The sequence below is a fragment of the Protopterus annectens genome, chromosome 10.part0 (assembly GCF_019279795.1).
Source record: "Protopterus annectens isolate FY-2018-M chromosome 10.part0, PAN1.0, whole genome shotgun sequence".
Classification (NCBI taxonomy): Eukaryota; Metazoa; Chordata; order Ceratodontiformes; family Protopteridae; genus Protopterus; species Protopterus annectens.
This window is the reverse complement of record NC_056744.1, coordinates 193,972,223-193,989,078: the sequence shown is the minus strand read 5'-3', so window position 1 is coordinate 193,989,078 and position 16,856 is coordinate 193,972,223. Positions and strand designations below refer to the sequence as shown.

At 35.8% G+C, this 16,856-nt stretch overlaps 1 protein-coding gene across 1 annotated transcript in view; it reads left to right on the top strand.

Moving 5' to 3' along the window:
* LOC122814114 (extracellular calcium-sensing receptor-like) overlaps positions 1 to 16,624 on the top strand; it is a 134,165-nt gene extending 117,541 nt beyond the window's left edge. The window contains exon 5 of the mRNA XM_044086728.1: positions 15,708 to 16,624. Within this exon, the coding sequence (XP_043942663.1) occupies positions 15,708 to 16,624 (917 nt within the window). The remainder of the gene's footprint in view (positions 1 to 15,707) is intronic.
* The last annotated feature ends 232 nt before the right edge of the window (positions 16,625 to 16,856 follow it).

Genomic DNA, 16,856 nt, shown 5'->3' with positions numbered 1-16,856 from the left:
CTAAGTTTTTGGAATTCACTTATGAGATAAATGAATGTTTGATCAATTACTTGGACATCTTGTTATTTAACGACAATATTAATGGAAGATACAAATGTTTAATTTATAGAAAACCCACCTACTCAAATGCATTTTTACATTTTTCTAGCAATCACCCTTACCATCAAAAGAAAGCTGTTGTTAAGGGCCAAATGGTAAGGACAGCTAGAATGGTCTCTGACAATATTGATTTTGAGTCTGAATGTGAGAATCTTATGAATATGTTTTTGAGTAGGGGATACCCATACCATATGGTTAGGAATATTCAGAAAGAAGTGGTATTCAAGAGGGATATTGGCCATTTTGTACCCCTATTGAATAAAAAAGAAAAGACTAATAATATAGAGGGTGGTTCTGAGAATGACAGCTTAGTAGACCAGAGAACAATACACAATTTGCAACGTGCTGGTACGTATCATACTTGATTTTTTGTACATTCTCCTTTGACTACCATCTTATTAGAGATACTCTCAACAAAAATTGGGAGATCATCAAAGGCGATGAAACACTGTTGAAAACTTTGGGTGTGAGACCAAAGATCACTTTCAGGAGGGGGTGTAACTTAAAGGCTATATTAGAAGCTAAAAGGAAACCACAGATGAATAGGCCTATGGGTATGTTCAAATGTGGCTCCTGTTCCCAATGCAAATTCATCAATGCCACCAATAATGTATGCATTAATGACAAAAATTATAAGATCAGTGGCAGGTATAATTGTGACATGAAGAGCGTCACTTATGTAGCATTATGTTCTCAATGTAAAGTTTATTATATAGGTAAAACTGAAAGAAAATTTAAACAACGTATATATGAACTTCCTGAAAAAAGATACTAACAATGCATTGGCCAAACATTGTCTAGACCACCCTGGACATAGTTTCAAGTTTACTATCCTGCAGCATAGAGCGCAGGACATTAGGGGTGGGGACCTTGGCAAATATATTTAGAAATAGACAAATTAATGTGTCAGATCAAGACTAGAGCCCATATTTTTCCTGGATTAAATTAATATATCTCTAGTAGATTTATTTTGAAATTATTAGCCCTTAAAAGATGATAGTTCACGTTCCAACATATATTACACATTCATCTAATATGGTAATGGTTGATTAAATGCTGTACTTAAATATTAATGTTCAACCTATATAGTAATTGATGAATTTATTTTTTGATTAGGAGCTTTTAGAAAAATAACAAGTTTAAGTTACAAGTTTTTATTGTTAGTATAGATGGTTGGTTTATTGATGTTGAAAGTGTTTAAAATTTTGTTTAAAACATTATTTACTATTATTAGTAGACCCACTATTTTGTGTTTTGTTTTTATAAGTATTTATTTATGCTTCGTGAGAATTTCAACTTTTGTAGAAGAATTGAATTTTGCGTGTTTTTGGGTTTCTATTAGTTATTTAACAATAGTTCTTTTATAAGGTTTTATATCATATTCTGGCTGGTTTCAATGTATATTTAAATCATTAATTAAGTGTAAGGTTATTAACTTACATAATTACTCTGTCTATTTAAGATGGCTTAATTGATTTTGTATGTATGTCTGAAGAAGGCGAGGTAAGCACCTTGCTGAAAGCGCTTACAATAAAACAGTTTTAGTAGAGTTGCCGGCTCTTATCGATTCCTTTCCACCTTTTTAAAAAGGTATACTTCACTGGACTATAAGAAAAGAGACACTATGGATCTCTCTGAATATGTGTCAAGGATAGGTATGAACCTTGCATTGAGCAGCATTTACCTTTACCAAGGATGATGCTTAATTTCTGGTGTCACTCCAGGTGAAACAAATATATGGCATGAGAAGACATGGTTAACAGACCACATTGCTTTGCCAAGAATGGTCTGGACTTGTCCAGCCTAGACTTTTGGATATCAGCTAAAATGTTTTCCACCTACTTACAGTCTTTTATAGACAATGCCAAAATAACAAAGCTACCAACACAACAAAAAACACTCAAAGCAATCTTAAGGTATTAGTGGTCAATGCTAGGAGCTTAAACAAAAAATCCACATCCTAGAAGCCCTCCTCACTATGCAGAATGTAGATAACTGTGCCATTACCATGACTTGGTTTGAAACCTTAGAAAGTACTCCAGCAGTGCAAGGTTTCAGTGTCTTCCAAATATTGAGATCAACAACAGCATGTACAGTGACTAAAGCTGGAGGTGTCCCCATCTACATTAGCAACAAATATACCTCTAGTTTAGCCAAACAAGATGATGCCATGGAATTCATCCAAGTGAAGATCACCTTAGATAAAATCCTTTTCCATATCTTAGCTAACTATAAGTCACCATCTCTTCGCCAAGAGTCTCACAACTCTTACCTAGACCTATTAGAGGCACTCACCATCCAACCAAATAGCTTATTTATGGATTATTTTAACTATTCTTCTATAGACTGGGAAACATACACTGCCTCAAACTCACAGGCACAAAGCTTCTTGGACTTTATTAACATGAAAACCCTGGACCAAATAGTGCACACTGTAACCAGAGGATCAATTATTTTGGCACTAGTATACATCAACATGGGAGAGTGTTACACCCCTTCTGTGTCATATCCTCACAAGTGAGATTGGATCAAAAAGCTGTCTCCTTTGAAATAAACATCAGCTCAGAAAACTCAACTACACCTGTGATAGCTAGGGATTATTCTAAGGCAAACTGTATTCTGAAAAGTGACAATGTGCCACAATTCAAGGCTTTTCCTAACCCTGAGATTTACCTATATTGCATTATTCACAGAAACGCTGTGCAAATATGTAAATGGCTGCATATAGGTTACCATACCTACTACAAGTAAGCCCAAAACAAATATAAAAAACAAACCTCACTGGTAAAATCCTCACCTCAACAGGGTATATAATAAAAGAAAAAAGTCATAACCAAAATCAGAAAGAGCAACTTCTATAAAGAAAAGAGCTCTCTGATTCAACTGATCAAGAAACTAAGGGAACTAATTAAGTCTAACAAGGGCAACTATGAGGTCAGAATAGCATCTGACCCTAAGGGCAATCACAAGGCCTTCTTCAGCTATGTCCAGAACCTTAAAGTTAACAGATAGTAGTGTGCTGAACTGGTGGTTAATGACACCATCATCACTGATCAGGGAGGCATTGCAAATCTACTGGCTGATAAATTCAGCTCAACTTTCTCCCCCACTCTGTCTGGCTACCTCCTGTGAAATCCTTACTTGCATACTCCCCCAACTATTAGCAGGGATCAGGTCCTGGCGGTGCTCACTTAGGCCAAAAACACTGCCTCACTGGCCCTGACAATATCCATGGCTATTTCCTGAATAGTATAAAACATAGCATATCAGACCACTTAAGGAATTTTTCAACTACAGCCTCCAAAACAGTTAACTGGTGGTTAATGGCACCACCTTCACTAATCAGGGAGGCATAACAAATCTACTGGCTGATAAATTCAGCTCAAACTTCACCCCCCAATCTGCCCAGCTGCCACCTGTGAAATCCCTACTAGCATACTACCCCTATTAGTAGGGATCAGGTTCTGGTGCTAAGGCCAAAAACTCTGCCTCAGTGTCCCTGGCAATATCAATAGCTACCTCCTGAATAGTATAAAACACAACATATCAGGACTACCCAAGGCATTCTTTAACTACAGCTTCAAATCCAGTTATATACAAAGTGAATGAAGGACAACAATGGTTATTCCTCTTCATAAGTGCAGACCATCAGCTGCCTCTTGAAACTACAGACCCATTAATCTGGCAAGTTTAATATGCCAAACTATGGAATGAATTATCTTGGAAATGATCAACAAGGACATCGTCAGCCAACAAGCACTGGACCCATCCCAGTTTGGCTTTTTTAAGGGAAAGTCATGCCTACTTAAACTGGTTGATTTCTCTTAAGAAGGTCACCAAGACAATGGATGAGGGTAAACAATGCCTACTGCATACCTTCCCCTTTGTCAAGGCATTTGACACAATGCCCCACTCAGGCATTGTTGACAAACTATCCAAGCTAGGCATAAATCCCTACATACTTTACTGGATTGCTGGCTGGCTCACTGATAGGACCTAAGAAGTCAGGATTTGTGATACCACCTTCACAAAAAGACACTCACCAGTGGAGTACCTCAGGGCTTTGTACTGGGCCTGCATCTGTTTGGCATCTACTTTATGAAGTTACAACTAATGTCAATGGCCTTTGTCTCACTATGTTCACAGATGACTGTAAATTGGGAGCTATCAATAGATTCCTCCCATGGCAGAAAGTTCTTGCAAGAAGGTCTAACACAGACAAATAACTGGTGTCAAAGATATGGTTTAAAACTTAATGCCAAGAAATGCATTAAAATTCCCTTTAGTAAATTGTCCACAGAAGTTAATTAATCCATTGATAAAAGACCCCTAAGAGTCAATCCATTAGCCAAGGATCTGGGAAGATATGTAGAGTAATCTGGCCTTTGACCAACATGTAGCAAAGACAGTCAGAAAGAAGAATTTTCTGAGTTGTCCAACTTATAGGGAAGGATATGGCATCCAGGTCTAAGGAAAGTTTTAGTAACACTCTACTCAGCCTTTATTAGACACTTCATTGAGTACAATGCCCCTCTTTGGCATGTACATAACTAGACACCTGCAACAGTTGGAATGCCTATAAAGGCTCCTCACCAAGAGAATCCCGGGCATGAATGCCCTCTCCTAGGCAGATCACCTAAAGGCCTTGTCTCTGTTCTCGGTATCCTACAGACTCATGGGAGGTGATCTCTGCCTGGCTTATGAGGCATCCTCAGATCCAGCCCTGATGGATCTTTTGCACATCTATAAAACAAACAGCACTAGAAACGGTAGATCCAAAAATTTGAACTTCACTTGTGATATAAATAGAGCATGCTGGTGGGCCAGGTATGTGACTCTAAGGGTCCCTGTGTTATGGTATAGGCTCCCTATTCATGTTACCTAATTCAGTGATACCCTGACCATTGACTGTGAAATTCCAAATTCACCCCTGGTCTGGCTCCCATGTGTCTGGTGGACAGAAGGCCATCAGTAAGTATAATGTTTTTCCAATTAACCTCCCCCACAAGTTACTTAACTACCTCCTTATGAACATACTTCCCCTCCTAATAAATACTCAAGGTATTCAGAAACAAAATGTGGTTGGGGTGCACAGCTAGGCCTATAAAGACCCTAGCACTCATTAGCCTAGAACAACCTATGAACCTATGAAAATAAATGTAAGATAAAATGCCAACAACAGAAATAAATCACAGTCACATACAACTGTTTCATTAGTTTACTGGAAGGCTGAAAGTAAATGTGCATGCATCAACATGCTTACACATAAAATGGCACAGTTAGATAAGGGGGCACTGTGATATGGTGCTGTATATCTATACAACATGAGAGGTCCCAGCAGAAACCCATTTTTAAATTTAGTTTCCATAGTTCATTAACTGCGACTGACTCTACCACCACCACCAACAGCAACAACAAAGCTACCACCACCACCACACCACCAACAGCACTACCACCAATATCTCCTTCCAACAGCAACTAAAACAAGACTACCACCGCCAACATTTCCACTGCTACCAACAACACCATGATTACCACCACCACCTGACAGTGAAGATTGTCACAAAAGCATACACATATTTCCTAAGATAACTTTGACAAGTATCTACCCGTATCAAGATATATTCTACCCAGTTAATAAATACAATTAAAATGAAATAAAAAACAAAATGTCTGATTCTGTAAAGATTTAGTACTAGAGATTACAGTAAGTTTGAAGTTGCCAATCATTTTACTTTAGTTCACAACTTGCTGAATGTCTGACTCAGTGACATTACATTATCGCACATATTTTTCAAAATTCTCATGCACTAATTTTAATAATAATTAAAAAGGGTATTTGTGGGAGACTACACTCTTCTCAGCACCCCTTATTAATTATTAATTGCACAGTTCAACAATTTTAATGTATATGTAATATATTTTACATCCATCCATCAAGATGTACATCTGGTAAAGAGAACTTCAATGCATTATGTCTGGTATCATCTGTAGCTTCATGTATTTTCCAGTGATAATTCATAAGGCACGCACAATCTCTTAATTTTTAGAAGTATTCACAGAAGTAAGCAACTAGTGTGGGAAATTACAAGATAAATTCTCTGAGACTATGATAGAAAAGCAAGGCTAAAGAGCAGCATCCCATATCATGTATCCCATATGGGGTCTGGGAAGTGCCAAAGGGCTTGCCCAACCATATGCAAAAGCATTGGGTTTGGATGCAGCTTGATTTGTTGACATTTTGGGTTGCATCTCCCACATCCTATACTAATTATATATATGAACTCCGAGATTGCACAGCAGTGGGGAAAGGGTATAAACCCTTCCTTAATATAACTTCAGTTTTGTTGATATTTTTGAGTTTAAATACTTTTTGTTGATATTAACCCCCCACACACCAGACCTATTTTTGTGTTATCAGCAAAGGGTAATGATAATCTTTAATCCATCAAATATTTCTGAAATGGTAACACATTGAGAAATTCTGGACACAGAACCTACTACTATGGTACTCTACTTGCCACTTCTATTACTATAGACTTCATTCCTCTCACCATAGCACTCTATATTCCACTAGACATCCATGCTACAATGTAGTTTAAAAACGTAGCCCCCCCACCTAGTTTGGTTTTATATTATATTTCATGGAAAGCTTTAAAACAATACATTTTAAGCCATAGATATGTATACTTACAACGCCAATTACTAACTCTTTCCAAAAGACAATATATACCCAAACTAAGTGGAGGGCTATGCCCTTCACAGTCCCCAATATGAGGGGTCTGTGCCCCCACACCCCACCAACTATATATACTAACTCCAGGATTGCACTACAGTGGGGAAAAGAGCATATACCTTTCACTTGACTTACAGTACTGTCAGTACTGTACACAGTGCCAGTACTTCATGTCGGTGAAATGAGTTTTCAAATAATTTGAGCTTTCAGCGATTTGGTCAGGGTAAATTCAAATTCAGTGAAATGAGCTTTCACTGAAACAAAGTAGACCCATATATACATATATATATATATATATATATATATATATATATATATATATATATATATATATATATATATATATATATAGTTTCACTTCATAATCTCAAATTGCTGAAATCTCGAATTTCAGCATTTCGAGATCATGAAGCTGAAACCAACACAACACCGACACTCACCAGAACACCGAACACACAGCACACATCATACCACACAGAAACCACAGCACCCATATCACAAAACAAATAAACATACCAAAACATCAAATAGGCACACACCTACAATACAGAAATGCAGGGGGGTAAGCCCCCCTGCACCCCACACCCCCCCAACTTATATATACCAACTCCGAGATCTCACGAACAGAGAAAAAGAAAACAATCACACACAGATAGTCCCTCTTGCACGTGCACACACACACACAAACACACACACACACACACACACACACACACACACACACACACACACACACACACACACACGCATACACACACAAACGCACGCACACTCATGCATACACACGCACTCACGCTTACACACACACACGCACACACACACACACACACACACACACACACACACACACACACCAACACATCCAACACTCACATCTCAACTTATACCTCCCTAACCTAACCCACATGTACAAATCAGAAAAACACTTACATACACTCACTCACTTACCTGACATTCCGAACACCATCCCAAACATACACCGCATGTAACTTACCGGAAATACATAAGCGCAGATTCAAGATATTCAAATTCTTATGCACTTTCAGCATTCTGACGTTTCGGCTACATGGTCTCGAAATGCTGAAATTCGAGATTTCAGCAATTCGAGATTATGAATTGAAACTATATACATATATATATATATATATATATATATATATATATATAGAGAGAGAGAGAGAGAGAGGTATATTATGTTTTGGCGTAATGACAAAAAATAAGAATAGCAGAATATTTTGAAACTTTCCTTATCCTGGCCCCATCAATAAACACATCACACCAAATGATGTTTGACAACCTTTATTAAACTTCCATAAACATAGCTTTATTGTCCAATGTTATTTATTAATCTCAGAATAAACATCCATATAACTGCTATTAATCACAGCAAAAACATCCATATAACTGTTAACTAGGATAGCATGACCTCACTCATCCTGACCAAGTAAGCAACATCCTTATCTCCATTCACATATTTTACTTATCAAACATCATCCCATCCCGCACTTTCATTTTCCTCTTATTGCATTAAACATCCAACCAAATAAGCAGCTTCCTTACCTTTACTCTCTTATTTTATTTATCAAGCAGTATCCAACTGCTCACTCTCCTTTCCCAACTCGTTGAAATGAACATCCAGTACCAGAGGGGGAACAGAAGAGGGAGTATCCTGCCCCTCTTCTTGTCCTACCCAAACTTATAAAGTAACCACAATCCCCAATGTTCCAATAAACAGGGATGGAGGATGGGTAGCAAGTTCACGCCAAAATGTGATTCTTCGCCCAATTACACTTGCATAAAACCCTTAAGCACCACCCTACCCTTACCTCATTTCCTCCAATTCTTCCTACATTCCCATTTAACTCTTTCATCCCCCCACCATTTTAGCTTCCTTCCTCTACCCTCTTAATTCTCATTACTATTTCTATCTGACCTCCACTAGAAGATTTCCATGGACATATTGATTTGTTGCCAAACCTCATTTCACCTGGTCCCCTTCAATAAACACATCACACCAAATGGCATTTGATGAATTTTATTAAACTTCCATAAACATAGCTTTATTGACTAGTATTACTGATTAATCACAGCAAAAACATCCATATAACTGTTAACTAGGGCAGCATGACCTCGCTCACCCTGACCAAATAAGCTATGTCCATATCTCCATTCACGTATTTTACTTATTAAGCAGCATCCCTTCGCTCACTTTCATTTTCCACTTATTGCATTAAACATTCAACCAAATAATCAGCGTCCTTACTTCCACTCACTTATTTTACTTATCAAGCAGCGTTCAACTGCTCAGTCTTTTTTCCCAACTCATTGAAATGAACATCCATCACCAGAAGGGGAACGGAAGATTAACAAGCCTGCCCCTGTTCTCTGCCCACCAACCTGATTAGGCTGTTTCCCCTCCTTTCCACCAAAATCAAAAGAAGGAAAAGTGCCCAATCCACTCAACAAAACAACTAAAAAGTCCAAAATATATACTTAAGGAGGAGCAAACCAACACTAGAGTAAGATCACAACAGTTTATTTAGAACATAAATGCTGCAACAGTATCACTGCATTTCTGTCCATCAAATAAGACTTCATCAGATGCAAAACATGCACTGGGATAGATTGCTTAAATAGAACAAATCACAAATCAACCACCAATGACCTTAATATTCTAATTAATCCATTAATTGTTGGATGATCAAGTCTAAACCTTATAAGATAAACAATATTAAATTATGAACAAAAAATAATAAATGAATGAATGATATCATGTCAATGATATTATGAACTTTTAAAATAAAATATATAAATATACTGTAGAAACAATTCAATAAATATACAATAAAAAATGTTCATTAAAGCACACCAACTCATTCTCAAAAGGTTCTGCCTCCATCTGGTGTCAAAACCACATATTACATATATAATGGAGGGTGAAAAAGACAATTATGTAATAAAATATATGTAAAAATTCATATAGAAATGTATGCAAAGGTATATATAAAAATATAGAACCAGAGAACACTCCTTAGGGTAAAAGTCTCCCTGCAATAAAATATGATAACAAATAATCCCACAAATGTCCATGCAGTGAAGACATTCATGCAGATGACTGACCAATAGAGGAATGGATAACAAACCAAAGAACGTTTTATTGTGCACACTGGTAAGTGCTTTTACTTAGAGCTTCTATAGACCCCGAACAAATAAACCAGTATCATGTTAAAAGGCATTTATATATCCTTCCCTAGCTAATCATGTTCATCCCACAATTAATAGAATTTAAAAAGATAGCATCAGCTATCATGATCCATTAATCTGTTGGTCAGTCATTTACTTGCTCTGCATGGTTGTCTTCACTCCATGGACATTTGTGGGATTATTATATATACAAATATATAAAAAATAATGGTTTGTGAGAAAATAAATTGTGAAAGATAAATTATTTAATAAAACATCTGTAAATGTAAAATATTATAAAAATATGATATGAAATATAAAATATGAGCAATAAAATGATCATTTATGACAACCATTTATAAACCCATAGAATGAAGAACATATGCAATAACAATATAAAACAAACCAACGATCACAATTTTGCAGCTGTCAATTTCAATACTGGAGCTAGGGAGACATGCTCATTAATCCTAGGGAATTTATTTGCTTCTAAAATGATCTGCCAGTAAACTTCCCTATACTCAATTTTTGTCTCCCGCAACCCCCTTCTGATATCCACTGGTACCTCTTCCAATACATAAAATAAAAACCTAGCTGTATCACAAATTATTGCATGCTTATTTGATGCATTTTTTTTTCATTTTTAGTCCTAATGTCATAATAATGTTCATATATTTTCTTCCTAAATCTACGTTCAGTTTTCCTGATGTAGAATGCATTGTATGCCTTGCACTGGGCTATATAAACCACTCCTACCATATTCCAGTTTGTGTAAGTCTTTCCTGCTATATATGCTCCTACCTCTGATATACACATCCTCACCATGAATAATATAGGGAAACTGAGAACATGCCCCCACATTTAAAAGTACCAACCCTTTTATTCTTACATTTGTTCATATAGCCACCTTTATGATCCAATAAATCCTTTATATTTAGCCCTTTCTTAAAAATGCATTTAAAGGGCTTCCCAAATATATTATCCAAATCGGATAAACTAGAAAATTTTTCCCATTCCTTTTCCATAATACTTTTAATCATATTAGCGTCACCATTATAATTGGTCACATACACTCCTTTAAAATCATCCTCATTCCCAGGTGAGTTATTCCTCATATCCCTAGGTGTTAAAATGTCAGCAGCATTCCCTAAAAGGGGTTTAAATCTAAAACTTCCTGCCTAACATCCTTAATCAGCTTTATGGGGTAACCACTGTCCTTAAACATCCAGTAATTCATATTCATTGTAAAAATCCAAATCATTGGAAGTCATCCTGCCCACCCTAACATACTGCTCTTTGACAATACTCCTCTTCTGATAAAAAGGGTGAGCACTCATAAAATATAAATATAAATTGGAAAAGGTATCTTTTCAATAAACTGTGGATCTAAACTCCCCTTTCTTCTTATGAATAGTTACATCCAAATAATTAATCTTACCATGGCTAATACTATAGGTGAATTTCAAAAAATCAGTAGTATTTGAAATATACTCTATAAACTCTTTTAATTTATCCTCAACATCCACCCAAAATAAACAAATATCATCCAGGCACCTTTTATACAAACTCCAGCAGTTGACATACCAAGAATTAAACATGAATTTCTGTTCCTAGAGAGTATAATATTGATATGTGGGGGCACAACAAGCCCCCATAGCCACCCCACTGATCTTTTGGAAGAACTCCCCTTTGAAATAAATAAAATTGTTTTTTTAAAACCATCTCAATGAGTTCTAAACAAGTATGAAACTCGTTATTAGAATGTCCTCCTCCATCAGTTAATGGTTCCTCATACCACTCCATCCCCTTATCATGGGGGATAACAGTAAGCAAATCTACTACATCAATAGTAACAAAAATGATCTTATCACTAGATAATTCAGGTTTCACACATTTTAAGAAATTCCATGAGTCTTTTAAAATTATCTTTCATCCACCCATACCTTCTTAGGTTTATGGTCTAAAATCTTATCCAAAGGGGCCATAATAGACCCTTTCACAGACACAATTGGCCTAAGAGGTGGATCCATGACATTCTTGTGTATTTTGTGTATGCCAAAAATTGAGGGGACCCGAAGTCTTTCATTAACTAAATAGGTATAAGTATCTAAATTAATTAGTCCCTCATCCAATAAATCCTTTATTGCCAAGTTAAATGCCCCCCCCCCATTTTTATGTATACTATTTTATATGAAGGCAAGATGATGGACATCCTTTGTGATTGTAGTAAATATATTAGGGTGTCAAAAATGAAATAATGTAGCTTATAGAAGGATTAACTTGACAATAAAGGATATATTTTTCTTTATCTTAATCTACACAAAGTTCCAAACATACAGAAGTTAGATATTCTGACCTTTCAAACAAAGTCACTTTTAGGATCTAGTTTAAATATACATACTTTCATTATCTCTCCTCCCTCATATACACAGTGACTAGACAAGGTTAAAGTGATGAAGAAAGTCTTCATTCAGACAATGAAAAAAAACTCATAAACGAAAAACCAAGGCGAGCAGGAGATACGTAAAAAAGAACAATTTAATGTTGTTAGCGCTTTCGGAAATAGACTGTGCTTTTCCTTCTTCAGACAAAAAACAAACACATTCAATTGCTTTTAAACAAAAAACTCTAGTATCAATTAATTAATTACATAAAATGCAAGTCAAAATTTAAAGTGAAAGACTCCATTACTATAAAACTTTCAAAGAGTTACAACCAAAGAAAGGTGCATAAAATCTAACTGAGCAACCCTTAATTTGCTAATGTTCATTACAGCCTACATACATATATTTTGGGTACAAGTCTAAAATAACAATCAATTTGTAATTAATATGGTTATTAATAAAATAACCAAGAAGTCTAAAATGATTATTTAAAACCAAAAAAAAAAATATATATATATATAACCATAACTAAGAAACACTATCAATAAATATAATTTCATTTTTATAAAAGTCATCTCTTTAAAAAAGTCATCTTTTTAAAGACAAAATCTTTAAAAAACATTTTATCGAAACTGTTTCATTCAAACCTGGGGGCAAATAGGCAGCAGTGGTGATTTGCCACCTTAGTTCTTCAATTTCCAAGTTGATTTGCCAAGGGCCGCCTCTCTCATCTATGCTTATTTGCTTTAGTACAGAAAACTTGAATGAGTGGTCTGGGAAATCAACAATATGCCTAACCAATGCGTTGCTTGTGTCCCTCTTACTTATAGCGTACAGATGTTCATAAATGCGTTGCCTCAGCTTCCTTTCGGTCTTGCCGATATATAAAGCTTTACAAACTTGACAACAGGCACAATAAACCACTCCCTTTGTATCACATGAGAATTTGCCTTGGGTTTTATAAAAACTATCCCTGATCTTAAATTGGTAATCCAAATTTAAGTGCTTACATTGATGACACCTTCCACACTTAAACATACCCTTGTTTTTATTAAGGGGTGGTTTGGTGGAATATTGCAACAAAGTTTTTAAATTTTGGCCTCGTCTAAAGGTAATTTTTGGTTTGTTGCCAAGGGCTTTATGTAAAGACACATCTTCTATAAGGAGACTCAAGTTCTTATATAGGGTCTCCCTGATAAAAGAGTGGTCCAAATTATATGTACATAAAAAAAAACTCATTTAACAACCATAACACTTTTGAAGATAATAAAATTCATTGAAGATAATAGAGTTAATTTCTTCCTTCATTCTAATTGTTTCTTATTCAAGACTCCACATGAGGAAAATGTAGCTGTATGCAAATTATAGAATCAGAATTGCATCCCATTCTATTCTTTTACCCAATGTGACTAAGGAATTATAGTGGTCAGTTAACCAGTTCTCCTTAAACCCAAGTCCCCAATGTTTAGCTTCTTTCCAAAACCAGAAATTAACTATGCATTCCTGAGATTTAGATTTATTATAGATTTTGTTTCATGTAACTCCTAGTAGCTAGGATAAATAGTAATGAAATGGCGTTATAGAAATCATGAAGGGAGTATACAATTTTGAGGTGTATATTTCTTTAAATCACAACTGGCAAGTTATTTGGAAGAGTGTAAAAACAACTGGTTTTAAATGATGTTTCAAGTACCCTTTATGGTGGTAAGCTGTAGCACTTGCTCTTGTAAGAATTTAATAAGAAAGACACCAAAAAGTGTTTATTTATATTCCTGAGATTGTGCTTGAGGATCTTACCTCAAAAACTACAACTAGAAGGAATGTGTTCTGTACCCAGAGGAAGTAGAAGATAAAGCAATTCAACCAAGTTGAAATACTTGCCTTTAAGTCTCTATTTGTAATCGCTGCTACACTGGCAAAAAGGATTTGTAATGTACATATCTTAATGTGTGATAAATCCTAAAACGCCAGGGAAAATAAAATAAGATACTGATAATGACTACTGAAAGTTTTATGCAATATACATTTACTGCACTGATCACAAATGCTCTTCTAAAGGTGAATTAACCCGATTATAATAAATCAATTTAAAACAACATGCAGTTAGATATAATTACCAACTAAAGGTGACATTACAAAATATGGATATATGAAAGCTCTGTTTTATGTATCATTGAGAATAGGGTATTGTGTTGAAGTATTACTTTATTTCCTTGCTTTCTGCCCATCCATCCATCCATCCATCCATCCATCCATCCATCCATCCATCCATCCATCCACCTCTCTTCTAAACTACATATCTTGGTGAGGGTTGCAATGATTGCAAACTGAACAGGATAGAGCAGACTTCCATTAAAAGATTCTCCCTCACCCCGGAAGACGATTTAGTGTTTCCAGACTACCTGGACATATACTGCTGGAGATGTCACAGACAATAAACAGCTACACAGTAGTGATCCCACTTTACCAACATTCTGGTCTTAATGACTTCTGGCAACAAGTGCAAACATTTGGTCAATTTCTATGGAATGAAATACGTGCATTAGCTAAACAGATGGCCTTATTCAGTACGCCATATACAAAACGCATATTCAAAACACAATTTCTCTTGTTTTCATTATTTATTTATTAATTTATTTATTTATTTGCAAGCTACAGCAAGAAAATGTATTCCTAGGCAATGGAAATCAGCTATTTCTCCCAGTCAAGATGAACGGACATCAGTGGGCTATAGTATTTATTAGAAGACAACTATACTTAGTGTGACATAGTGAAAAATTCACAGTCTTAAGATTCTTGTAGCTGCTTATTGTATGTGACATCTCCAGCAATAAGGGTTTAGGGTTTAAATATTTTTGGTCATTGATCTGCTTATGAAATGCTAGGGAATTTCCTCTAGGAAGCTGAAATTGTGGTTTCATGACAGGTTTTAAGTGCGAGTCATTGAAGGTATAGAATAACCTGCTTATATGTTTCATCATTAATGTATTTGCACATAAATTAATTTTTGAGATAGTTATCAGATCTTTGAGTTTCTTGTACAATAAAATTATTTGAGATATATTACGCTTTCTTATTTTTTTACCATTAAGACTGAAAGCTCAGAAAATGTATTTTTATGGTACAAAAGAGTACCTTGTAGTTTGAAGGTCACTATCTTGATTAGTGGAATGAAAGAATGTAAATAACAAAAAAGGATGCAAGCATATTGCCCACGTTATTATGTAAGAGGCTGGTTAATGGAAATACCTCCGGTGTTAATGTATGTTTTTTTGTTTTGTTTTGTTTTTGTTTTTTCCAAACAGACAGCAATGACTGCACAAAGTGTGCAGATGATCAATGGCCAACCTATGGACAAGAAAAGTGCATTCCTAAAACAATTGAATTCCTCTCCTACAAGGAACCACTAGGAGTATCTTTAGCTGCTATCAGTATAAGCTGTTCCATCATTACTGCTTCTATCCTTTGCATTTTTATCAAACATAAAAACACACCAATTGTCAAAGCCAACAACCAGAATCTAAGTTACCTCCTGCTGTATGCTCTCATTCTCTGCTTCCTCTGCTCTTTAATTTTCATTGGGTATCCTAAAACATTTACTTGCCTCATCCGTCAAGCTGCTTTTGGTGTTATTTTCTCATTCAGTGTTTCCTGCATATTGGCTAAAACAATTACAGTCATCGTTGCTTTCAATTCCACGAAACCTAACAGCCCCATGAGGAAATTGATGGGAACTAAGACACCTGTCTCAGTGATTATATTCTGCTCATTGATCCAAGTTTGCATATGTGTTGCATGGCTTTCCAATGACCCTCCCTTTCCTAATGCCAACATGGTGATAAAGCCTGGAACAATCATTATGGAGTGTCAAGAAGGGTCCTCAACTGCATTTGGCTGCATGCTGGGATACATGGGTTTTCTCGCCATTCTTTCTTTTGCAATTGCATTTCTGGCAAGGAAGTTACCTGCTACCTTTAATGAAGCAGAACTAATAACTTTCAGTATGATTGTTTTTGTCAGTGTCTGGGCTTCTTTTATCCCAGCTTACCTCAGCACTCAGGGAAAATACATGGTTGCTGTAGAAGTGTTTGCTATCTTGACTTCTGGGTCTGGATTGCTCTGCTCAATATTTGTTCCTAAGTGTTACATTATTTTGTTGAAGCCAGAAAAGAATACCAAGAAACACTTAACTGGCAAGACAGACCATAATACTATGAAATGATGTTCTTATCATTTGCATTCCCTTATGAGGGAAACAAAATATTTTAGTATAAATTAAGACATCTTCAAGTCACTGAGCAAAACAGATTATATGGTCTGCTGATCATTTTAAAATGTCTCTTTCTGTTGTTACATAATGATACCTTTGGCAGCAGTAGAAGTGTGGGAATTTTCTCAGGATGATCACATTCCACTGCTCAGCTGATGATTATAACACATGCATGCCATTTCTC